The 26,590-nt window shown below is 36.3% G+C and overlaps 1 protein-coding gene and 1 pseudogene across 1 annotated transcript in view; one reads left to right on the plus strand and one right to left on the minus strand.

Moving 5' to 3' along the window:
* Positions 1–26,590, minus strand: part of LRRC9 (leucine rich repeat containing 9) — a 96,945-nt gene that overhangs the window by 6,096 nt on the left and 64,259 nt on the right. The window contains exons 24-29 of the mRNA XM_065872633.1: positions 25,325–25,433; positions 24,544–24,683; positions 21,594–21,730; positions 7,611–7,828; positions 5,660–5,728; positions 740–880 (exon numbers count right to left, since the gene is read on the minus strand). Of these exons, the coding sequence (XP_065728705.1) occupies positions 740–880; positions 5,660–5,728; positions 7,611–7,828; positions 21,594–21,730; positions 24,544–24,683; positions 25,325–25,433 (814 nt within the window). The remainder of the gene's footprint in view (positions 1–739; positions 881–5,659; positions 5,729–7,610; positions 7,829–21,593; positions 21,731–24,543; positions 24,684–25,324; positions 25,434–26,590) is intronic.
* Positions 2,928–3,030, plus strand: LOC136119584 (U2 spliceosomal RNA; annotated as a pseudogene).

The raw sequence follows: 26,590 nt of genomic DNA on the forward strand, positions 1-26,590 counted from the left end.
CAGGTTTTCATAATCTCTCTTGGATTATTCTAAAAGCCTCTTAGCTGGTTTCTCTGCCTCCAGCTCCTTCTTCCTTAAACCTTGCAAAGGCACAGCTCTAATAGTATTACTTCTTTGTTCAAAAACCATAGCTTTTCTGTGTTAAATTTAGTCTTTTAAGATAGTTATGAAAAATCCTGGTGGTCAATGATAGAATTTCCAAATGATATGCTTTTGTGGCTTCTCTCTCTAACCTCTTCCCTGTCATGCTCAGATACCCTACTAGGGTTCATAGGCAAAAGGCCCGACTATTCTGACAATATACAAGAAAAGAGGTACACACCTCCCTTGTTAGATGAACTACACAGTCCAGAGAATTTGAGGTCATTATTCCTTCCTTCCCTTTCTATCTCCTAAGTGGGGAGAGTTTTATTGTTAGTCACTGTTTATAAGAGCGATATGTTACAGTTTCTTACCTTCTAGCATTATCTGACATATGGAGCAAGAGGCACAGTTTAAAATAATTTGCTTTATGTCAAAGTATGTCTTTTGAATAAGGAGCTTTCCTAGCTTCTATGTGTATATGCTCTATTCACCAGATCAAGCTGCTTTTGACAGTAATCACCAAATACATACTAAAATTATCTAGAAAAACATCATACATCAGGTTTAAACATTACATTAAAACTCATGACAGAATGTTCATCTACTAATAATTTATGTATTTTAAAAGAAAAAATGTAAATAATAGAATTATTACCAAATTTTTCTTTGCTTGTGGTTCAGAGAAGTGAAATTCAGCTTTTGCCCTATCATCTGAATTCACAGGGATTCCATCTAACATCTGTAAGTTAGGCAGTCGAAATATAAGCACGTGGCGATGTAGCATTTTTCTACAAATCTGAATAAAGTTAAAAATAACAATTCATTCCTTAAAAAAACTTTTTATTTCAAAGATTAACCTTTATAGAGAAGCATAGACAGCAGAGATGACAGGTAACAGCTAATTTGTAGTATTAAATGATATAAATACGAATTCCCTTATTGAAAGATTCCTCAATTCCCTGTTATGCCAAATGAAGATGAGAAGTTTTGTGTTTTTTTTTTAAACAAGGCTACCACTTGGAGATTTAGTCTCTTTTTAGAGTATATGATATTGTTCATTAACTACAGGCAATCCCAACTTATGAATAGGATTATATTATAAAAGTTCACTTATAAGTAATTAGTTTGAAACTTGTATGATAATTTCCCATAGACACTATGCAGTTTAATTCAATATACATCTATTGAACTATATGATCCATCACTTCATAGTATTAACCTACTGTAAAAATACTTGCATATGTACGTAAGAAAGTGTGTAGAAAGTGTTAACATAGTAGGCTTGAGGCTGTTATCTTTAGAAGGATCTGTTTGCAAGGAGCTCTTGACAAGTGTTTGGTACTTGGATTTTGGAAGCTCTCCCACCATTCCTTAACTGATAAGGGTAGTTCACTATGCCTAGACTGCTTATACAAACAATAGGATTCATGTTCAATCTGCTCTCCTTCTGGAAGTCTGGAATTTTGGTATGTGATTGGCACAGGGTACCTACATGACCAGCTTCCAAAAAAACCCTTGAATGCTATTAAGTCTAATGGGATTTCCTGGGCAGAAATATAACACATTTGTTGCTACATTTTTGTTGGTGTGTGAAAAGTGCACACTGTGATCCCCTCATGTGAGGGAAAGAGCATAAGGAAGCCTGCACGTGGATTCCTCCAGACTCTGCCCATGTGTTTTTCCTTCATCACTTGGCTGTGTATCCTCATTACGTCACAGTAATAAATCTTAGCCATGAGTATAGCTATATGCTAAGTCCCTTGACTTTTAGCAAATCTTCTAGCAAGTCTCTGAATATAGAGATGATCTGGGGTACTGACAACACAGAAGAAGTATGCAGCACTGTTTGTGATAACAAAAGAAAGAAAGAAAGATTATCATCAGAGGGGAATAAACTATTTTTTTAAAATGTAGTAGATACATATACATTAATGAAGAGAGATCTCTAAGCCGTAAATTGAGTTAAAAAAATGAGCACATTCAAGGCCACAAAGCCAGTTTCATAAAACCAAAGAATGGATACACTGTCTCTTCTGATTAAAATGTAATAACACTAGAAATAAATAATAACGAGATAGCTAAAAATACCTAATAGGTTTGAAATTAACACACATAATCCTCAATAATTCTTTTTACAAATCTTTTGTAAAGTAGATTCTAAGATTTTTTTTTTTGATGTGGACCATTTTTTTTTTTTGATGTGGACCATTTTTTTAAAAGTCTATTGAATTTGTTATAATATTGCTTCTGTTTCATGTTTTGGTTTTGTGGCTGCAAGGCATGTGGGATTCTAGCTCCCTGACCAGGGATCAAATCCACACCCACTGCATTGGTGGGCAAAATCTTAACCACTGGACCACTAGGGAAGTCCCTGTAAAGTAGATTCTAAGAAATAGCAGGAAAAACACAACATATCAAAACTTTTAGGCTATTGCTAAAGCAGTATTTTGTAACCTAAAATTTATTCATTTAGAAGAAATATTAAAAATTAATGAGCTAGGCATTCTACTCCAGAATATTTTAAAAAAGTAAATTCCAAGAAACTAAAGGTAAAGGGTAGAAATTAATGAACAAAAAAGAAAAATTACACTTGATAAAACCAAAATATGGTTATTTGAAGAGATTAATATGATAGACAAACCTTTAGTAAGACTCATCAAGAATAAAAGAGAAAAAGCAAAAAAACACCAACAAATTTAGATATTAAAAAGGTGACAAAACACATAGTAGAGATTTTTAAAATTCATGAAAGTATTATGATGGAAGTACATTTAAAGTTTAGATAAAAGGACAATTTTATTGAAAAATATAAGTTCTCAATATTGACTTTTGAATAAATAGAAATTGCTTCTTGCCTTTTTGTTAAGAACAAGTGTAGTATCTGTTCTTATCAGTTTAATAGAAAATGGCTAGATAATATATATCAATTAAAGGGTTTGAATAAGTAGTTTAAAATCTAACTTCAAAAAATATTAAGTTCACATGGTTTTAGAGACAGGATCTAATTATCCTTCAAGGAACACATGAGTCTTCTTTTATATAAATTAATTCATAGGCTAGAAAAAGAGGGAGAACTCCCCAATTAATTTTATGAGGCAAGAACAGCCTTGATGAACTTGAAAAGAATAGTATAATAAAGTAAATTACAGAATAATTTTACTTATTTCCATAGAGATATGCTACATGAAATTTTAGCAAATTGAATCCAATAAAGTATAAAAGATGACCAAGTAGTATTCATCCCAGGAATTTAAGGATGGTTTAGCACCAGAGTCTATTAATATAATTTGCATATTAACAGATTAAAGAGAAATACTATATTTCCAATTAGTTAAAATCCAGTGTCCATTCCTGATAAAAACAAGTAGTAAACTGGAATTAGAAAGGAACTGCCTTAAAATGTTGAAGGTTATCTACCCATAACCTACAGCAAACATATTTAATAGTGACAATTTAGAAGCATTCTTTTGAGGTCAGTAACTATCAGTGTGTCTATTCAGCACTGTACTAGAAGTCCTAGTCAGCACACTGACAGAAGTAAAAGAAATAAAACCATAAGGATTGGAAAGAAAGAGTCATTATTTGTAGATACTATGATTGTCTACAGAAAAAATCCAACAAAATTTACAATCCATTAGAATTTAAAAGAGAGTTCAGCAAGCTTCCTGGATAAAGAGTAATATGCAAATATCAGAATTTCTATTCTTTAGCAACAAACAACTAGAAAAATATAAAAAAATATTGTTTAGAACAGCTATTAAAACAACAGAATAGGGCTTCCCTGGTGGCACAGTGGTTGAGAGTCCGCCTGCCGATGCAGGGGACACGGGTTTGTGCCCTGGTCCAGGAAGATCCCACATGCCGCGGAGCGGCTAGGCCCATGAGCCATGGCCGCTGAGCCTGTGCGTCCAGAGCCTGTACTCCGCAATGGGAGAGGCCACAACAGTGAGAGGCCCGCGTACTGCAAAAACAAAACAAAACAAAAAACAACAGAATAAATCTAACCAAAGATGATTAAAACCTTTAGGAGAAAATCACAGACCTTTATTGAAGGACATAAAATAAACACAGGGATATTTGTGTTTGTGAAAGAGAAGGCTGAATGCTATAAATATTACGGGAGACTGCTTATTGTATTTCTTTCTTGGTGGAAATAGCTCTATGATGTGGCACTACTGGCTCTCTCAGTCCCTTGACTCAGGGAAGGAGAGCGACTTAACTGATAAATCTGGGAAGACTTTTTTTAAAATAAATTTATTTTATTTTATTTTATTTATTTATTTATTTTTTTCTGGTATGTGGGCCTCGCTGTTGTGGCCTCTCCCGTTGCGGAGCACAGGCTCCGGACGCGCAGGCTCAGCGGCCATGACTCACGGGCACAGCCGCTCCGCAGCATGTGGGATCTTCCCGGACCGGGGCACGAACCCGTGCCCACTGCATCGGCAGGCGGACTCTCAACCACTGCGCCACCAGGGAAGCCCTATTTATTTTATTTATTTTTGGCTGCATTGGGTCTTTGCTGCTGCATACAGGCTTTCTCTAGTTGTGGCGAGCGGGGGCTACCCTTCGTTGCAGTGTGCAGGCTTCTCATTGCAGTGGCTTCTCTTGTTGTGGAGCACAGGCTCTAGGTGCATGGGCTTCAGTAGTTGTGGCACATGGGCTTAGTTGCTCTGCGGCATGTGGGATCTTCCTGGACCAGGGCTCGAACCCGTGTCCCCTGCATTGGCAGGTAGATTCTTAACCACTGCGCCACCAGGGAAGTCCCAATCTGGGAAGATTAAACTGGGTATGTTTAGCTCCTGTCTTTCCTCTTGAGAAGGAGCTTATTGCTGGGAGAATGCCTTCTGTTCCTCCAGGAGAAGCTCTCCTCCCATGTGGAAAGGCCTCAGTGAAGTATTTCTGCTACTGGGTCATCATGACTTACTTTTGGCATCTGTTAGCAGGCCCATTTGGCTTTCTCACTAAGCTAAGCAAAATATTCTCATCTCTCTATCTGCCACTGTCATATTTCTCAATTGGTTCAAATGTTAGGTGAGTAAGGATGCTACTTATTTGATCCCTTCAAAGACTCCAACGGGAAAGGTGGCAAATTTTTCCCAAAATTAATGTATAAATTCAGTGCAATTCCAATTAAAATATCAACAAGATTCTCATATAACTTGAGAAGCTGTTTACTGAAACTCATAGGAAGTGTAAAGGGCCAGGGATAGCCAAGACAGTGAAGAAAAAAAGAGAAGGTGGAAGACAAGGAAAATTAGAGGTGCTTACTCTACTGGACATCAAGACTTAATGTAAAACTTTAGTGATTAACACAGTGTAATGTTATAGGGATTGACAAATAGGCCAATGAATACAAAGTAGAACCAAGAAGTAGACCCTCTTGTATATGACAATGACAGTTTATATTGTAATCAGTTGGAAGAAGACGCTAGTCAATAAATTGTGCTTGGATAACTGTTTATGCATATGGAAACAGATAAAATTAAATCTTTCTCACATTATATAAAAATAAGTTATATACAACTATAAATTATATTTAAAATAAATCAATAAATTAGAAAAATAACACACTCACTGGATTGCCATAAACTGTAAGCTCTCTGAGGGAAGAGATACCATCAAGTTTTTCCAGTTCTGCTATATCCTATTAAAAAATTAAGCAGTAAGTTATTATTTGGTTAGACCCAACATCTTTAAATATATGCTGATTTGAAGTAATTATATGTAAGTGTTGGATTGCAACGAGTTCATGATTGAATCTTCTGAAGTGAGCTTGATTGACAATATTCTGTATTGTTGATTAAAGACAGATCTGTGTACTATTGATTCCAAATATATGACTGGGTAAAGATGACAAGCTAACATAGGAAACAGGCCATACAGCAGCGCTTACTAGGAAAGACCATATTTTTTTCAGAAGACTTATGATCTATTCTAAAACTCAGATTATATTTGGTTAATTCCCAGGAGGATTGACCTAGATGTGTAGAAAAGGAGGTGAATCCAGTCTAAACAATTTCAAAGGTGCATATCAAACACAACCTTAACCATGAAAGAGCATGTCATATTGGATGGACTTAATACTGATATATTTGATGGTAATGTATATAGTTGAAAAACTATTTCTCTAGTTGAATGACTTGCCTTTGCTACTGGATGGGATTATTTATTATTATCTATTTAACATTGGTGAAAGTTTGCAAATACACTTTAGTTTCTGCAAAGTTATTTCTAAAATGCTATTGCTGACAAAATTTAGGCAACAAGATCAGCTTCAGGTTGTTGCTAGTTCATAGTAATAAAACAAAGTTATTGATATGCTCCTCTTCTTATTTGGGATAACTAGTGGGTTTAGCCAATTCATCTAGTAACTATAAAAAATTTTAGACCTATTTTAGATCACTTGGAAGTGGAATTTGAGAAGCCACAGGAATGCCCCAGACCCTGTGTATCCTTGAAATTATTAGTAAGGCTTGATACTGGGTAAGGTCTCAGATTCACATAAGTCTGATTTGACATATTCTTTGTGTTAGCTCAGTTGCTATCACTGGAAAGAGTTCCTATAGGATAGCAATTATCCTAATTTAGATTTCTTCTGGATAAAGCTTTGGAAGAACCATTGCCAGTTTTGGCAGGCTTTTTCTCAGATGAATGTTGTTTGACCCTTGATGTGTGAGTTGTATGTAATTTTCTCTGTATATGTATTTCCTAGTTGCTGTATAGAAAGGGGCACTGATCATGATTTCCTTGTAGCCTTGAACAGGCTTTTCTATCACTCCAGAAAAGGCTTCCTGAACTCCAGCAAGAAGAGCCACTAACAAATATTGATCATGTATCTACTATGTACCAGACGCTTTGCTATATACTAATACAAATGTGGGCAAGAAAGACATGGTCCCTGCCCTTGCAGGGCAGTATACAGTTGTTTGTCTTCAAGATTGTCTTAGAGGTATGGGCAGAAATATCAAAATTGGTAAAAGGAGGGCTAACCGATCATCAGCAAAACACTGAGAGAAATGTTAGGAGAAATACCTTCAACCCTCTTATCTGTATACTATCTCAGAAGAGAGTTTGGGCAGGCTCAGTTGGGTAGTGGCCTAATGGAAACAGGCTGAATTATGAGCAGGTGAAACAAATGCAGGATGCTAGCTTAGGAAGCCTTGAGTGGGGAAAGATGGATTATTAAAGCCAAGTGGAAGTCCATTATCAGGAGTTGATTCAAATGTCAGGTAGACCAAGTACATATGTTAAGTTTAAAGGGGCAGAGGGAGTCTAGGATTGAGATGCACAAATAGCTTGGACCAAGAGAAGTCAGGAACAAAAAATATCTCTTAGAGGATCTGCAGGTAGATGCATGTGGGTTGGTTGGGTTTATAAGTCTAGCAGCAGGGTGAGCATTTCTGCATCCCAGAGTATTTACATGTCATATAAATGATAAATAACACACTAGCAAAATTTTCATTGGTGTGCTTGGAAGCTTTATATTCAAAGGAGTTAAGTCTTTTAAATCTCATAAATAATGTTACCTGGATTTTATTATATCCTAGGAAGAGTTTCTCTAGTTTTACCAAAGGTTGTAATTTGCTCAGCTCTCGTAGTCTGTTTTCCTCTAGGTGAAGCGCCAACAGAGAGCTTGGTTTGGCAAAGGCACTATCATTAAAGGCTCTGATGCGGTTATGGTCCACTACCAATTCCTGAAGGAATTCTAAGTTGTCAAGCCCTTCAACTTGACTGATTTCATTCCCTGAAAAAGATAACTCATGATATGTCAAGTGAGCCCAAACTGAATAAAAGTTATCTATCTTCATTTAAATATTTTTTTATCAAATGATTCTTTAAGAAGTGAAGTATTAAAAAGAATATATTTCCAAGGAGAAACAGAAATGTAATTTACAGGAAGGTAGCATCATCATCATCATCAAATAATATTTGGCAAAATTTTTCCTTTAAGATATGATGCACAAAATGTACTGAATTGACCCAATCTGTCTGTTCAACAGTTAAGTGCTAAAATAGTTGATACTGATAAAAGTAGATGTATAAAAGTGCTGCAGAAGATATGCTTCCTAGCTCATACAGCTCAATAACAAAAAAACAACCCAATCAAAAAATGGACAGAGGACCTAAATAGACATTTCTCCAAAGAAGACATACAGATGGCTGAAGCATATGAAAAGATGCTCAACATTGCTAATTATTAGAGAAATGCAAATCAAAACTACAATGAGGTACCACCTCACACTGGTCAGAATGGCCATCTTTAAAAAGTCTATAGACACTTAGGTTGCTTCCATGTCCTGGCTATTGTAAATAGTGCTGCAATGAACATTGTGGTACATGACTCTTTTTGAGTTATGGATTTCTCAGGGTATATGCCCAGTAGTGGGATTGCTGGGTCGTATGGTAGTTCTATTTTCAGTTTTTCAAGGAACCTCCATACTGTTCTCCATAGTGGCTGTATCAATTTACATTCCCATCAGATGAATGGATAAAGAAGATGTGGCCCCTATGTACAATGGAATATTACTCAGCCATAAAAAGAAACGAAACTGAGTTATTTGTAGTGTGGTGGATGGACATAGAATCTGTCATACAGAGTGAAGTAAGTCAGAAAGAGAAAAACAAATACCGTATGCTCACACATATATATGGAATCTAAAAAAAAAAAATTGTTCTGAAGAACCTAGGGGCAGGACAGGAATAAAGACGCAGACGTAGAGAGTGGACTTAACGACTTGGGGAGGGGGAAGGGTAAGCTGGGATGAAGTGAGAGAGTGGCATGGACATATATACACTAACAAATGTAAAATAGATAGCTAGTGGGAAACAGCCGCATAGCACAGGGAGATCAGCTTGGTGCTTTGTGACCACCTAGAGGGGTGGGATAGGGAGGGTGGGAGGGAGACGCAAGAGGGAGGAGATATGGGGATATATGTATACGTATAGCTGATTCACTTTGTTGTACAGCAGCAACTAACACAACAATGTAAAGCAATTATACTCCAATAAAGATGTTTAAAAAAAGTCTATAAATAATAGTTGCTGGAGAGGTTGTGGAGAAAAGGGAGCCCTCCTACACTGTTGGTGGGAATGTAAATTGGTGCGGCCACTATGCAAAACAATATGGAGGTGCCTGAAAAAACTAAAAAAAGAGTTGCCATATGATCCAGCAATTCAAAAAGATGCATGCACCCCAATGTTCATTGCAGCACTATTTACAATATCCAAGACATGGAAGCAACCTAAATGTCCATCAACAGATAAATGGATAAAGAAGATATGGTAGATACAATGGAATGTTACTCAGCCATAAAAAAGAATGAGATAATGCCGTTTGCAGCTACACGTATGGACCTAGAGATTATCATACTAACCGAATTAAGTCAGAAAGAGAAAGACAAATACCATATGATATCACTTAAATGTGGAATCTAAAATATGACACAAATGAACCAATCCACAAAACAGAAACAGACTTACAGACAGAGAACAGACTTGTGGTTGCCAAGAGGGAGAGGTCGTGGGGGAAATATGTACTGGAGTTTGGGACTAGCAGATGCAAACTATTATATATAGAATGGATAAACAACAAGAGCCTACTGTGTAGCACAGGGAACTATATTCAATATCCTATAATAAGTCATAATGGAAAAGAATATGAAAAAGACTATATATATGTATAACTGAATCACTTTGATGTACACCAGAAACTAACACAGCATTGTAAATCAACTATAATTTAATTTTAAAAACAAACAAAAACAACTTAAAAAGAAAGACCAAAATGCACCAGGAAGTAGTTAGAAAAGCAAAAAAAAAAAAAGATACACTTCCTGAGTATACTGGGTTATTCTAATTATTATTCTAATAGGTATTCAAATAGGTATATCTAATTATTAAAATAAACTAATTTGTTGTAATGTTAGGCTGGAAGAATATACCTTAATTATGCTGTTATTTCTTTCTCAACATATTTTTGCACTGCAACTACATTAAAAAATTAAGAATTTATTACGTTAATTAAAACCTCAATCCTTTCATTATAACCTATGATTTCTCTCAGCTGTAGCAATCAATAGTTTTATAAGTATGAATGATAACTTATATAAGAAGAGAACCTTTGAGTTGACCAAATGCTTTTATGTGTGTTTTCTATTAGATTCTTAAAATAGCACAGGGAAAATTTTATCCTTTTTTTTTTTTTTTTTTTGCTGTATTCGGGCCTCTCACTGTTGTGGCCTCTCCCATTGACGAGCACAGGCTCTGCGGCCATGGCTCACGGGACCAGCCGCTCCGCGGCATGTGGGATCTTCCCGGACCGGGGCACAAACCCGTGTCCCCTAGCATCGGCAGGCGGACTCTCAACCACTGCGCCACCAGGGAAGCCTATCCTTTTTTAATGATCAGAAAACTGAGGGTCAGAGAAACTGTCTTGCTCAATGACATAAAAGTGGCAACACCAGGCCTACCCTAGACCTTTTACAATGCTGCTTCTGTGCCATTCTATCTTTCATCCACTATTTATCCTCTTTGTTACTGGACTGAATTGTGTCCCCCCCAATTAATATGTGGAAGTCTTAACCCCTAGCCCCTCAGAACATGGCTGTATTTTCGTCTTTAAAGAGGTAACTAACGTTAAATGAGGTCATTGGGTGATCACTAATCCAATATCACTGGTGTCCTTATGTGAAGAGGAGATTAGGACACAGAGGGAAGACCATGTGAAGATACAGAATACAATTATAAGCCAAGAAGAGAGGCCCTCAGAAGTGACCAACCCTGCTGATATCTTGATCTTGGACTTCTGGCCTCCAGAACTGTGAGGAAATAAATTTTTGTTTAAGCCACCCAGGCTGTGGTACTTTGTTATGGCAGTCCTAGCAAACTAATATATTACTGAACATGTGATCCCACTTTCTTGGAATTCTTCTCTTTGTAATTTAACATATTTAATCGAACTTAAGATGCCAACAATTGTTAAGATATGTCAATATTTTATGTATACTAAGGAAAAAAACATGGCTAGGTAAACTATGTTATGCCATCAATTAAGATACAACCTGATTTCAAGACATGTTAAAATATAAAAAGTGGGTGTCTCACAATTGATGAAATATGAGAAAGTTACCTTATTTTGTTTTATTCCTTAGAGAAACTGATAACATCATAACCTTCAATAAAATTGCTCACAGAATTAAATCACAGACTTTGAAACATTACCACTGCCTTACTTAAGAATGAAAAAAAGACTATTCAAGTCAGACTGAGAAAAATGACTCAGTTGTGTTAATATATTACTTTCATGAAATCATGTATTTGGATGGTCACTTTTAATAAAGTCCAGTGGTATAAAAATCACGTGATATAGCTTTAAGTGCTGAATAATGTCTACAGTAGCATATTTTTGGCTATTTTTCATTTTAGAATGCTCACTAAACATATTTAAGAAAGAAAACTCCAAAACAACAGTGCTAGATGTGATTTCAGGGATCTTATATTTAACTAGCAGAATTTGCCATTGTTAGAAAACTCCCACTTATTTATTTACTTCTAAATTTAAAAAGTTTTTTTTACTTATGAGATATTATTTATTTCCCTTCTTAACAGTTCATTTTTCTTTAATATCTTTATTGGAGTATAATTGCTTTACAATATTCTGTTAGTCGCTGCTGTACAACAAAGTGAATCAGATATATGTATACATATATCCCCATATCCCCTCCCTCTTGCACCCCCCTCCCACCCTCCTTATCCCACCCCTCTAGGTGGTCACAAAGCACCAAGCTGATCACCCTGTGCGATGCAGCTGCTTCCCACTAGCTAGCTATTTTACATTTGGTAGTGTATATATGTCAGTGCTACTCTCTCACTTCGTCCCAGCTTACCCTTCCCCCTCCCCACGTCCTCAAGTCCATTCTCTACATCTGCATCATATACATCTTTATTCCTGTCCTGCCCCTAGGTTCATCAGACCATTTTTTCTTTTTTTTTTTTTTTAGATTCCATATTTATGCGTTAGCATACGGTATTTGCTTTTCTTTTTCTGACTTACTACACTCTGTATGACAGAGTCTAGGTCCATCCACCTCACTACAAATAGCTCAATTTTGTTTCTTTTTATGGCTGAGTAATATTCCATTGTATATATGTGCCACATCTTCTTTATCCATTCATCTGTTGATGGATACTTAGGTTACTTCCATGTTCTGGCTATTGTAAATGTGTTGCAATGAACATTCTGGTACATGACTCTTTCTGAATTATGGTTTTCTAGGGTATATGCCCATAGTGGGATTGCTGGGTCATATGGTAGTTCTATTTTTAGTTTTTTAAGGAACCTCCATACTGTTCTCCATAGTGGCTGTATCAATTTACATTCCCACCAACAGTGCAAGAGGGTTCCCTTTTCTCCACACCCTCTCCAGCATTTATTGTTTGTAGATTTTTTGATGATGTCCATCCTGACCATGTGAGGTGATACCTCATTGTAGTTTTGATTTGCATTTCTCTAATGATTAGTGATGGTGAGCATCCTTTCATGTGTTTGTTGGCAATCTGTATATCTTCTTTGGAGAAATGTCTGTTTAGATCTTCTGCCCATTTTTGGATTGGGGTGTTTGTTCTTTTGATACTGAGCTGCATGAGCTGTTTATATATTTTAGAGATTAATCCTTTGTCCATTGATTCGTTTGCAAATATTTTCTCCTATTCTGAGGGTTGTCTTTTCATCTTGTTTATGGTTCCTTTGCTGTGCAAAAGCTTTTAAGTTTCATTAGGTCCCATTTGTTTATTTTTGTTTTTATTTCAAAACAAAAAGGGTGGGTCAAAAAGGATCTTGCTGTGGTTTATGTCAAAGAGTGTTCTTCCTATGTTTTCCTCTAAGAGTTTTATAGTGTCTAGCCTTACATGTAGGTCTCTAATCCATTTTGATTTTATTTTTGTGTATGGTGTTAGGAAGTGTTCTAATTTCATTCTTTTACTTACAGCTGTCCAATTTTCCCAGCACCACTTATTGAACAGGCTGTTTTTTTTCCATTCTTTATTCTTGCCTCCTTTTTCAAATATAAGGTGACCATATGTGCATGGGCTTTCTATCCTGTTCCACTGATCTATATTTCTGTTTTTCTGTCAGTACCATACTGTCTTTATTACTATAGCTTTGTAGTATAGGCTGAAGTCAGGGAGCCTGATTCCTCCAGCTCCATTTTTCTTTTTCAAGATTGCTTTGGCTATTTGGGGTCTTTCCACACAAATTGTGAAATTTTTTGTTCTAGTACTGTGAAAAAAGCCCTTGGTAGTTTGACAGGGATTACAATGAATCTGTAAATAGCTTTGGGTAGTATAGTCATTTTCACAATGTTGATTCTTCCAATCCAAAACATGGTATATCTCTCCACCTGTTGGTATCATCTTTAATACCTTTCATCAGTGTCTTATACTTTTCTGCATACAGGTCTTTTGTCTCCTTAGGTAGGTTTATTCCTAGGCATTTTATTCTTTTTGTTGCAGTGGTAAATGGGAGTGTTTCCTTAATTTCTCTTTCATATTTTTCAACATTAGTGTATAGGAATGCAAGAGATTTCTGTGCATTAATTTTGTATCCTGCTACTTAACCAGATTCACTGATTAGCTTTACTAGTTTTCTGGTAGCATCTTTAGGATTCTCTATGTAAAGTATCATGTCATCTGCAAACAGTGACAGCTTTACTTCTTCTCTGATTTGGATTCCTTTTATTTCTTTTTAATCTCTGATTGCTGTGGCTAAAACTTCCAAAACTATGTTGAATAATAGTGGTGAGAGTGGGATCCTTGTCTTGTTCCTGATTTTAGAGGAAATGGTTTCAGTTTTTCACCATTGATGATGATGTTGGCTGTGTGTTTGTCATATATGGCCTTTATTATGTTGAGGTAAGTTCCCTCTATGCCTGCTTTCTGGAGAGTTTTTATCATAAATGGGTGCTGAATTTTGTTTTAAGCTTTTTCTACAGCTATGGAGATGATCATATGGTTTTTATCCTTCAATTTGTTAATATGGGGTATCAAATTGATTGATTTGTGTATATCAAATATCCCTGGGATACACCCCCACTTGATCATGGTGTATGATCCTTTTAATGTGCTGTTGGATTCTGTTTGCTAGTATTTTGTTGAGGATTTTTGCATCTATGTTCATGAGTGATATTGGTCTTTAGTTTTCTTTTTTGTGACATCTTTGTCTGATTTTGGCATCAGGGTGATGGTGACCTTGTAGAATGAGTTTGGGAGTGTTCCTCCCTCTGCTATATTTTGGAAGAGTTTGAGAAGGATAGGTGTTAGCTTTTCTCCAAACGTTTGATAGAATTCGCCTGTGAAGCGGTCTGGTCCTGGGCTTTATGTTTGTTGGAAGATTTTTAATCACAGTTTCAATTTCAGTGCTTGTGGTTGGTCTGCTTATATTTTCTATTTCTTCCAGGTTCAGTCTCAGAATGTTGTGCTTTTCTAAGAATTTGTCCCTTTCTTCCAGGTTTTCCATTTTTTTGGCATACAGTTCCGTGTAGTAATCCCTCATGATTCTTTGTATTTCTGCAGTGTCAGTTGTTACTTCTCCTTTTTCATTTCTAATTCTGTTGATTTGAGTCTTCTCCCTTTTTTTCTTTAAGAGTCTGGCTAATGGTTTATCAATTCAGTTTTTCTTCTAAAAGAACCAACTTTTAGTTTTATTGATCTTTGCTATTGTGTCCTTCACTTCTTTTTTTTTTTTTTTTTTTTTTTTTTTTTTTTTTTTAATTTTGGTATTTTTTTTTTTTTTTTTTAACATCTTTATTGGGGTATAATTGCTTTACAATGGTGTGTTAGTTTCTGATTTATAACAAAGTGAATCAGCTATACATATACATGTGCTCCCATGTGTCTTCCCTCCTGCATCTCCCTCCCTCCCACTCTCCCCCTCCCACCCCTCCAGGCTGTCCCAAAGCCCCGAGCTAATATCCCTGTGCCTTGCGGCTGCTTCCCCCCAGCTATCCACCCCACCACGTTTGTTAGTGTGTATATGTCCATGACTCTCTCTCGCCCTGTCAAAACTCACCCTTCCCCCTCCCCATATCCCCAAGTCCGCTCTCCAGTAGGTCTGCGCCTCCATTCCTGTCTTATCCCTAGGTTCTTCATGACATTTTTTCCCCTCAAATTCCATATATATGTGTTAGCATACGGTATCTGTCTTTGTCTTTCTGACTTACTTCACTCTGTATGACAGACTCTAGGTCTATCCATCTCATTACAAATATCTCAATTTCATTTCTTTTTAAGGCTGAGTAATATTCCATTGTGTATATGTGCCACATCTTCTTTATCCATTCGTCCGATGATGGGCGCTTAGGTTCTTTCCATCTCCGGGCTATTGTAAATAGAGCTGCAATGAACATTTTGGTACATGACTCCTTTTGAATTTTGGTTTTCTCAGGGTATATGCCCAGTAGTGGGATTGCTGGGTCATATGGTAGTTCTATTTGTAGTTTTTTAAGGAACCTCCATACTGTTCTCCATAGCGGCTGAACCAATTCACATTCCCACCAGCAGTGCAAGAGTGTCCCCTTTTCTCCACACCCTCTCCAGCATTTATTGTTTCTAGATTTTTTGATGATGGCCATTCTGACTGGTGTGAGATGATATCTCATTGTAGTTTTGATTTGCATTTCTCTAATGATTAATGAGGTTGAGCATTCTTTCATGTGTTTGTTGGCATTCTGTATATCTTCTTTGGAGAAATGTCTGTTTAGGTCTTCTGCCCATTTTTGGATGGGGTTGTTTGTTTTTTTGTTATTGAGCTGCATGAGCTGCTTGTAAATTTTGGAGATTAATCCTTTGTCAGTTGCTTCATTTGCAAATGTTTTCTCCCATTCTGAGGGTTGTCTTTTGGTCTTGATTATGGTTTCCTTTGCTGTGCAAAAGCTTTGAAGTTTCATTAGGTCCCATTTGTTTATTTTTGTTTTTATTTCCATTACTCTAGGAGGTGGGTCAGAAAGGATCTTGCTGTGATTTATGTCATAGAGTGTTCTTCCTATGTTTTCCTCTAAGAGTTTGATAGTTTCTGGCCTTACATTTAGGTCTTTAATCCATTTTGAGCTTATTTTTGTGTATGGTGTTAGGGAGTGATCTAATCTCATACTTTTACATGTACCTGTCCAGTTTTCCCAGCACCATTTATTGAAGAGGCTGTCCTTTCTCCACTGCACATTCCTGCCTCCTTTATCAAAGATAAGGTGTCCATATGTGCATGGGTTTATCTCTGGGCTTTCTATCCTGTTCCACTGATCTATCTTTCTGTTTTTGTGCCAGTACCATACTGTCTTGATTACTGTTGCTTTGTAGTATAGTCTGAAGTCAGGGAGCCTGATTCCTCCAGCTCCTTTTTTCATTCTCAAAATTGCTTTGGCTATTCGGGGTCTTTTGTGTTTCCATACAAATTGCGAAATTTTTTGTTCTAGTTCTGTGAAAAATGCCAGTGGTAGTTTAATAGGGATTGCATTGAATCTGTAGATTGCTTTGGGTAGTAGAGTCATTTTCACAATGTTGATTCTTCCCATCCAAGAACATGGTATATCTCTCCATCTATTTGTATCATCTTTAATTTCTTTCATCAGTGTCTTATAATTTTCTGCATACAGGTCTTTCGTATCCTTAGGTAGGTTTATTCCTAGATATTTTATTCGTTTTGTTGCAATGGTAAATGGGAGTGTTTTCTTGATTTCACTTTCAGATTTTTCATCATTAGTATATAGGAATGCCAGAGATTTCTGTGCATTAATTTTGTATCCTGCTACTTTACCAAATTCATTGATTAGCTCTAGTAGTTTTCTGGTAGCATCTTTAGGATTCTCTATGTATAGTATCATGTCATCTGCAAACAGTGACAGCTTTACTTCTTCTTTTCCGATGTGGATTCCTTTTATTTCCTTTTCTTCTCTGATTGCTGTGGCTAAAACTTCCAAAACTATGTTGAATAAGAGTGGTGAGAGTGGGCAACCTTGTCTTGTTCCTGATCTTAGTGGAAATGCTTTCAGTTTTTCACCATTGAGGATGATGTTTGCTGTGGGCTTGTCATATATGGCCTTTATTATGTTGAGGAAAGTTCCCTGTCCTTCACTTCTTTTTCATTCATTTCTGACCTTATCTTTATGATTTCTTTCCTTCTGCTAACTTTGGGGGTTTTTTTGTTCTTCTTCCTCTAATTGCTTTAGGTGTAAGGTTAGGTTGTTTATTTGAGATTTTTCTTGTTTCTTGATGTAGGATTGTATTGCTATAAACGTCCCTCTTAGACCTGCTTTTGATGCATCCCATAGGTTTTGGGTTGTTGTGTTTTCATTGTCATTTTTTTCTAGGTATTTTTGATTTCCTCTTTGATTTCTTCAGTGATCTCTTCATTATTTGGTAGTGTATTGTTTAGCCTCCATGTGTTTGTATTTTTTACATTTTCTTTCCTGTAATTGATATCTAGTCTCATAGCGTTGTGGTGGAGAAGACACTTGATACGATTTCAATTTTCTTAAATTTACCAAGGCTTGATTTGTGGCCCAAGATATGATCTATCCTGGAGAATGTTCCATGAGCACTTGAGAAGAAATTGTATTCTGTCATTTTTGGATGGAATGTCCTATAAATATCAATTAAGTCCATCTTGTCTAATGTGTCATTTAAAGCTTGTGTTTCCTTATTTATTTTCATTTTGGATGATCTGTCCATTGGTGAAAGTGGGGTGTTAAAGTCCCCTACTATGATTTTGTTACTGTCGATGGCCCTTTTTATGGCTGTTAGCATTTGCCTTATGTATTGAGGTGCTCCTATATTGGGTGCATAAATATTTACAATTGTTATATCTTCTTATTGGATCGATCCCTTGATCATTATGTAGTGTCCTTCTTTGTCTCTTTTAATAGTCTTTATTTTAAAGTCTATTTTGTCTGATATGAGAATTGCTACTCCAGCTTTCTTTTGATTTCCATTTGCATGGAATATCTTTTTCCATCCCCTCACTTTCAGTCTGTATGTTTCCCTAGGTCTGAAGTGGGTGTCTTATAAACAGCATATATATGGGTCTTGTTTTTGTATCCATTCAGCCAGTCTATGTCTTTTGGTTGGAGCATTCAATCCATTTACATTTAAGATTATTCTCAGTATGTATGTTCCTACTCCCATTTGCTTAATTGTTTGGGGTTTGTTACTGTAGGTCTTTTCCTTCTCTTGTGTCTCCTGCCTATAGAAGTTCCTTAGGCATTTGTTGTAAAGCTGGTTTGGTAGTGCTGAATTCTCTTCACTTTTGCTTGTCTGTAAAGGTTTTAATTTCTCCATTGAATCTGAATGAGATCCTTGCTGGGTAGAGTAATCTTGGTTTTAGGTTTTTCCCTTTCATCACTTTAAACATGTCCCTTCTGGCTTGCATAGTTTCTGCTGAAAGATCAGCTGTTAACCTTATGGAGATTCCCTTGTATGTTATTTATTGTTTTTCCATGCTGCTTTTAATATTTTTTATTTGTATTTAATTTTTGATAGTTTGATTAATATGTGTCTTAGTGTGTTTCCCCTTGGATTTATCCTGTATGGGACTCTCTGCATTTCCTGGACTTGATTGACTATTTCCTTTCCCATGTTAGGGAAGTTTTCAACTATAGTCTCTTCAAATATTTTCTCAGACCCTTTTTTCTCTTTTTCTTCTGGGACCCCTATAATTCGAATGTTGGTGCATTTAATGTTTTCCCTGAGGTCTCTGAGACTATCCTCAATTCTTCTCATTCTTTTTTGTTTATTCTGCTCTGTGGTAGTTATTTCCACTATTTTATCTTCCAGGTCACTTATCCGTTCTTATCTTCCAGGTCACTTATCCAACAGACAAATTTCTATCTTCCCATTTAGCTTAACTCTGTGTTTGGGGTCTCCTTTTCACAGGATGCAGGTTTGTAATTCCTGTTGTTTTTGGTGTCTGCCCCCTGTGGGTAAGGTTGGTTCAGTGGCTTGTGTAGGCTTCCTGGTGGAGGGCACTGGTGCCTGGGTTCTGGTGGGTTGGGCTGGCTCTTGTCTTTCTGGTGGGCAGGGCTGCGTCCGGTGGTGTGTTTTTGGGGTGTCTGTGCATTCGGTATGATTTTAGGTAGTCTCTCTGCTAATCCGTGGGATTGTGTTCCTATCTTGCTTTGGCATGGGGTGTCCAGCACTGGAGCTTGCTAGCCATTAGGTGGCGCTAGGTCTTAGTGTTGAGACAGAGATCTCTGGGAGAGCTCTTGCCAATTGTTATTACTTGGGGCTGGGAGGTCTATGGTGGTCCAATGTCCTTAACTCAGCTCTCCCCCCGCCAGACGCTCAGGCCTGATATCAGGCCGGAGCATCAAGACCCTGTCAGCCACATGGCTCAGAAGAAAAGGGAGAAAAAAAGAAAGAAAAAATTAAATTAAATTAAAAATTTAAAACTTTTTAAAAATTGTTAAAATAACAATTTTAAAGTAATTAAAAAATTAAAATTAAAAAGTAAAAAAGGGCTTCCCTGGTGGCGCAGTGGTTGAGAGTCCGCCTGCCGATGCAGGGGACACGGGTTCGTGCCCCGGTCCGGGAAGATCCCACATGCCGCGGAGCGGCTGGGCCCGTGAGCCATGGCCGCTGAGCCTGCGCGTCTGGAGCCTGTGCTCCGCAGTGGGAGAGGCCACAGCAGTGAGAGGCCCGCGTACCGCAAAAAAAAAAAAAAAAAAAAAGTAAAAAAAATTAAAAAGTAATTAAAAAAAGAAGAGAGCAACCAAACCAATAAACAAATCCACCAATGATAACAAGCGCTAAAAACTATACTAAGCATAAAAATCAGAAATAAGTCAGTCTCAGAGAGCAAACCTGAAGTCTACAATTTACCGTCTCCACCAGTGAAGGGGCTTCCTATTGTGTGGAAACTTTTCCTCCTTCACAGCTCCCTCCCAGAGGTGGAAGTCCCGTCCCTATTCTTTTGTCTCTGTTTTTACTTTTTTCTTTTGTTCCACCCAGATACGTAGGGATTTCTGCCCTTGGGAAGTCTGAGGTCTTCTGCCAACGTTCAGTAGGTGTTCTGTAGGAGTGTTCCACATGCAGATGTATTTTTGATGTATTTGTGAAGAGGAAGGTGATCTCCACATCCTACTCCTCCGCCATCTTGATGGTCTCCCAATTCCCACTTATTTAACTAGATAGTTACATTTTTAGGTAAATTTGACCTTTAACCCTTAAGATTCTAACTTGCTTCCCTACAGCCCCACCCTGCCCTTTCCCTAAAGACTGTACCTTTCCCACCATCTTGCAAACTTAACACAACATGTGAAATGTAAGTTCATTAACTCTCTGGTAGACCATGGCATGGCCTCATCTTATCACTGCCTACATTTGTGTACTCCTCTACAACTTTTGCCCTCTTCCCTCTTTAGACTGACCTTAGAATTGTCTCCTCCTGTTCAGTATCTTTAACCTAACTCACCTCTTTACAAACCTTTAAAATATGCTTATAATTTCACTAGCTACCTTCTGATCTCTTACCTTCTTTTCAGGGACAAGTTCCTTGAGCATCCAACCTCTGTTTGTTGTCTTTACTGCCTGTCCAACCACTTCCCTCTATATTGTTTTCACTTTGGTTTTTGCTCTTCCCACACTTCCAAATCTGACACTCTGAAGGTTACTAATGGTCTCCTTTTTTGTTGAATCCAATTGTGTACATCCAGTATTTTTTTCATAGGCCTCATTCTTTTTATCATTTGACTTTAGGTCAATCACCCTCTTTTCTCCTGACATTTAGAGTCTGTATTTCTTGGTTTTCTTTCAAAATTTTGTGAATGTCTCCTTTGCTGGTGCTTATTCCACCCTTCTTAATTCTGGGTGTGGGGTGTGGAAGGGAATTGCTGAGAGGTAGTGGGTTTGTCTCCACATCGCTTTTTGGCTTTTCATTCTTTCTCTATACTTATTTCCTAAGTAAGCACATATGCTATGACTTTACCTGTTACCTCCACTGGGATAATTCTAAAATATACATCTCCAGTTCCGACCTGTGGTGCAGTACTACAACCTGAAAAAATTTCCATTTTCATGTCTGAAAGTTGTCACAACACTAACTAATCTTTCCCTAGCTTTAGTACCTCATTTTGCCCAATCTCTTAATAAAAGCATGCAAACATCTTGAACTATTTTTCTTTCCTTGTATATCTAGTCATTAAGTACTAATATTTACTTCTTTTAAACTGCATTTTGGACTCACCCTTTCCACTGAGACCACTCTAGCCCCATTATGTCATTCATGCTGCATAGAAAATGCCATGTGTTTTGGTGTCAGAGATAGAATGCAATATTCTATAGCTCTAGGATATCACATTTACATTATTTATATAAATAACCCAAGATAAACCCGTTAGTGATTACTGAAATATTTTTGTCAATGAATCTGTTTTAATGTTGATGCTTATATTTGCTTTCAAAACAGGATGATAATCAAATCAGTTTTTAATAATAAAGACTTACACATGAATAGTGTTGCTACTCACCCTGAAGAAAGAGGAATTTTAAATTTCTTAGTCTGTTAAGCTGTAGCTGAATGAGATTACAAATTCCGTTGTAGCCCAAATGAAGAACTTCTAAACTGTGCATTATTGGAGGCAAATTTTCACTGCTCATTGTATCTCTGAAACACACATGTAAGTTTGAGCCCATAAACTTAATTCAAACCAGCTGTTTGTATAAACATGAAAAGACAGTTTAGTATGTACTTACTATAAATTGAAGTTTAAAAAGAAAAAGAATGAATTTAGTAATAAATCAAACTATAATATTCTGTCTTCATAATTTATATAATAATGTTTTCTTCTTTAAAAACAGTTTTATATGCTAAAGAACAAAGAAATACAGAAAGAATTACTTGAAATAAAAAGCAAGAGCCAGTGCAATCAGGCAAGAAAAAGAAAAAAACAAATGTATTCAGATTGGAAAGGAATTAGTAAAACTGTCCTTATTCTCAGATGACAGGATCTTATATTTAGAAAATCCTTAGGAATCCACCAAAAAACTATTATTGCACCAATAAATGAGTTCAGCAAGATTACAGGGTAAAAGATTAATATACAAAAATCAACTGAATTTCTATACATCTTCAATAAACTGAGAATGAAATTAAGACTTCTATTCACAATAGTATAAAAAAGGATAAAATGCTTCACAAAAAATTAACAAAAGGAGTACAAAATGTATACACAGAAGGCTACAAAACATTGCTGAGATAAATTAAAGATCTAAATAAATGGAGAAATATTCTGTGTTCACAGATTAGAAGACTCACTATTACTACTAAGATGGTAGTTGTCCCAAAATTGATCAATAGATTCAATGCAATCTCTATCTAAAGTCCAACAGGTTTTCTTTCTTCTTTTTTTCTCCAGAAAATAACCATCTCATCATAACAGTTATAAGGAAATGCAAATAACCCAGAATATCCAAAACAATCTTTAAAGGAACAAGGTTGGAGGGCTTACATGTCCTGATTTCAAAACTTATAAAGCTGCAGTAATCAAACCAGTCTGGAACTGGCAAAAGGACAGACACCTAGATCAATGGAATAGAATTAAGAGTCCAGAAACAAACTTTTATATTTATGGTCAATTGCTTTTCAACAAAGGTACCAAGGCAACTCAGTGGGGGAAAGGATAGTATATTAAACAAATGGTGCTGGGATAAATGAATATACACGTGCAAAAAGATGGATTTAGCCCTCACTTTTTACCTCACAACATGTACAAAAATAAACTCAAAATGGATCATAGTCCTAAATGTAAGAGGAAACAAATTTTTTTTGAAGAAAACATATGAGAAAATCTTTGTGAAGTTAGGTTAGGCAAAGAGTTCTTAGGTACAACAACAAAATCATAATCTGTAAGAGAAAAAGTTGATAAATTGGACTTTATCAAAATTAAAATTCTTTTAAAAGATACTGTTTAAGAAAATAAAAAGACAAGCCACACATTGAGAGAAAATACTTGTAAATCATTGATTTGATAAAGGGCTTGTATCCAGAATATTTAAAGAACTCAATAATAAAAAACCAAACAACATAATTGAAAAATAAAAGATTTAAACAGTCACAAATAAGATATAATAATGGCTAATGGGGGCTTCCCTGGTGGCGCAGTGGTTGAGAGTCCGCCTGCCGATGCAGGGGACACGGGTTCGTGCCCTGGTCCGGGAGCATCCCACATGCCGCGGAGCGGCTGGGCCCGTGAGCTATGAGCTATGGCTGCTGAGCCTGCGCGTCCAGAGCCTGTGCTCCGCAACGGGAGAGGCCACAACAGTGAGAGACCCGCATACCGCAAAAAAAAAAAAGCAAATTAAAACCACGATAAGGTACTTCTTTAACTCCACTAGAATGGCTGTAATCAAAAACACAGACAACAAGTGTTGGTGTGGATGTGGGGAACTTAGAACCTTCAAAAATTTTTGGTAATGTAAAGTGGTACAACCACTTTGGAAAACAGTGTGGCAGTTTCTTAAAAAGTTAAACATTAAATTACCATATGACTCAGGAATTTCACTCTTAGGTATCTACTCAAGAGAAATGTGAACATGAGCACATACAAATACTTCTACACAAATCTTTATAGCATCATTATTCATACCAAACCCAAAGTGGGAACTGTCCAAATGTCTATCAACTGGTGAATAGATAAACATGATGTGGAATATATCCAGACAATGGAATGCCCAACATATTCAGCAATAAAAAAAGAATGAACTACTAATAGATGCTATAACATGGATGAATCTCAAAAACATTATGCTAAGTGTAAGAAGTCAAATGCAAAAGACCACATATTATATTATTCCATTTATATAAAATGTCTAGAAAACATAACTCTATAGAAAGTAGATTAGTGGTTTCTTGGACCTAGAGGTGCAAAAGGGAATTGACTCCAAATAGACACAAGGCATCTCTCTGTTGTGTGATGGAAATGTTCTAAAACTGTACTGCAGTAGGTAGTAATTGCACAACTCTATAAATTTAGTAAAAATTATACACTTAAAATGAGTGAATATGGTAAGTAAACTGTACTTCAGTAAAGCTGTTAAAAAACAAATCTGAGTAGTCTCCAATATAAAGGATGTGTATAAATTTTCATAGCGACTTTAATCAAAATAGCTTCAAACTGGAAACAACCCAAATGTTCATCAATGATAAATAGATAAACAACTTGTCATATAATGGAATACTACTCAGCAATAAAATGAAATTTATTTATCATACAATATAAGTATGAAATGGAGAAGGCTGGGAAAAAACAATAACAAAAGAGTATTTTGGTATCTTTTTATTTGTGAAGTTTATTTTTGGCATGGAGCTATTAAGTATTAAAATAAGCTAAATGTATGTACTGCTGTCAATAATGTGACTAACTGCTTTTTAAATTCCCAACCAAAATTATTTATAGTTGTAAAAAAAAAGAATAATACCTGTTTATTTTTGAAGTTCCTTGCTGCCCATAGCCACTTGAAGGCACTTTCTGGTAGAGTAGTTGTCTACTGGTCAAGTGAGTCTGAGGCTTTAGTCGGGGCATGATTGATTCAATATGATTATAGTTGAGGCATAAGACCTACAGAAGGAACCCATTATTAATCAGATATTAACATAGGAATGATGCTGTAAATATATCTTTGGCTATATAACATAATTTAATATATTAGTGTTAAAAATGACAAAATTTTATGTCCTAAATTGTCTGGATTTGGCTTTGAATGTGTTTTTTATCATCTGACATGCTGAAAAATACACCATTTCAAACAAAATAATGGAGACCCTAGAAAGTTGCTCAACTTTCTCAATCTGTACTCTTGACTTCTCCAAGACTTATTTAGATGAAATAACTCTAGTTGGAGAGATCGTTATTCCCCTAAGTTTAAAAGGCATTAGTAGATGGCTCAAAGCTGTAGGACAGGAGGCAGAGGCTGCTTTGAGAACCACAGTATCCTCCAACTTCACTCACTACAGAGGCAGCCTTCCATCCCATCTCCTATTAGACAGGAAGATTCACTGCTTATAAGACAATCACATAAAACTGAGATCAACTGAAATAACTTTGGGAAGTAATGCTTTTTTTCTTGGTGAAAAAATACTTTCAGAAAATTAATTTCTCTTCTTTAATGACATGAATATACATTTTATCCCAAAGTAAAGAAGATTACAACTTACACTGAAAACCCTGAAAGAAAAAAAGAAAATTTGTGAGTGACTCACCTTCACATTAGGCAGATAGATTAATCCACTGAATGAGGTAAGATTATTGTTCTGTAGATTCACATTACACACATTTCTAAACTGGTCAACTGGAATCAAATCCACAGTTCTGAATTTAGACAGAGTAAATACAGTTATAATTTTAACAGGCAAATTATATTGGTGAATCTCTCATGTGTAACCCCAAAGGCGTTTTTAAAAAATCTGATCTGACAAATTCTATGGAAAAGAATTGCCTTAATATAAAATATATGCGTCAGGGCTTCCCTGGTGGTGCAGTGGTTGAGAATCCACCTGCCAATGCTGGGGACACAGGTTCGAGCCCTGGTCCAGGAAGATCCCATATGCTATGGAGCAACTAAGCCTGTACACCACAACTACTGAGCCTGCGCCCAGAGCCCGCGAGCCACAACTACTGAGCCCACGTGCCACAACTACTGAAGCCCACGCACCTAAAGCCCTTGCCCAGCAGCAAGAGAAGCCACCGCAATGAGAAGCCCGCGCACTGCAACCAAAAGTAGCCCCTGCTCGCTGCAAATAGAGAAAGCCACGCACAGCAACGAAGAGCCAAAGCAGCCAAAAATAAATAAATAAATTTATTTATTTATTTTTAAAAATAAATAAAAAGTAAAGTTAGTTTAAAAAAATAAAATATATGGGCCAAATGATCAGATAAATACACATTTTTGTTGGGTACCTGTGTAAGAAAATGACATACAATTTCATTGACTTAAAAAAACATGTCTATTATCATATAAATATAGAACTATCATAAAAGAAACATTAAAAATAAACATTTCCAATTTCTTTATAATTCCATACATGTTCATGAAGTCATAGTGAAGTTGATATGGTAAACCATAAGATTTTCAGGTTGTAAACTGCAGAGGATATATATGAAATAGGTTATTTCTGAAATGCCAGGAAGGAGTTTGGGATAGGAAAGAAAAGGAGAAAGTAGGTAATTTCTTTGAAAACAGAGTTTTCTGTGGAATCTCCTGAAAACTTTACAAGGCATTCCACCTTGTAAGGATGTTTTGGTAATTGGTCAGAATGCTTGATTCCTAGTCCACAGCTTTAAAAGTGTTTTACCTTCCTTTGAGCTATGAGGGAGAAGAGCATAAAGCTTAATCACCTTGTTCTAAACACTTCTTTTTTTCATATATCCCAATTTGTTTCATTTATATATTCTTTTAATTGAGGTATAATTGATATACAATATTATGTAAGTTTCAGGTGTACAACATACTGATTCACAATTTTTAA

The sequence above is a fragment of the Phocoena phocoena genome, chromosome 2 (assembly GCF_963924675.1).
Source record: "Phocoena phocoena chromosome 2, mPhoPho1.1, whole genome shotgun sequence".
Taxonomy (NCBI): domain Eukaryota; kingdom Metazoa; phylum Chordata; class Mammalia; order Artiodactyla; family Phocoenidae; genus Phocoena; species Phocoena phocoena.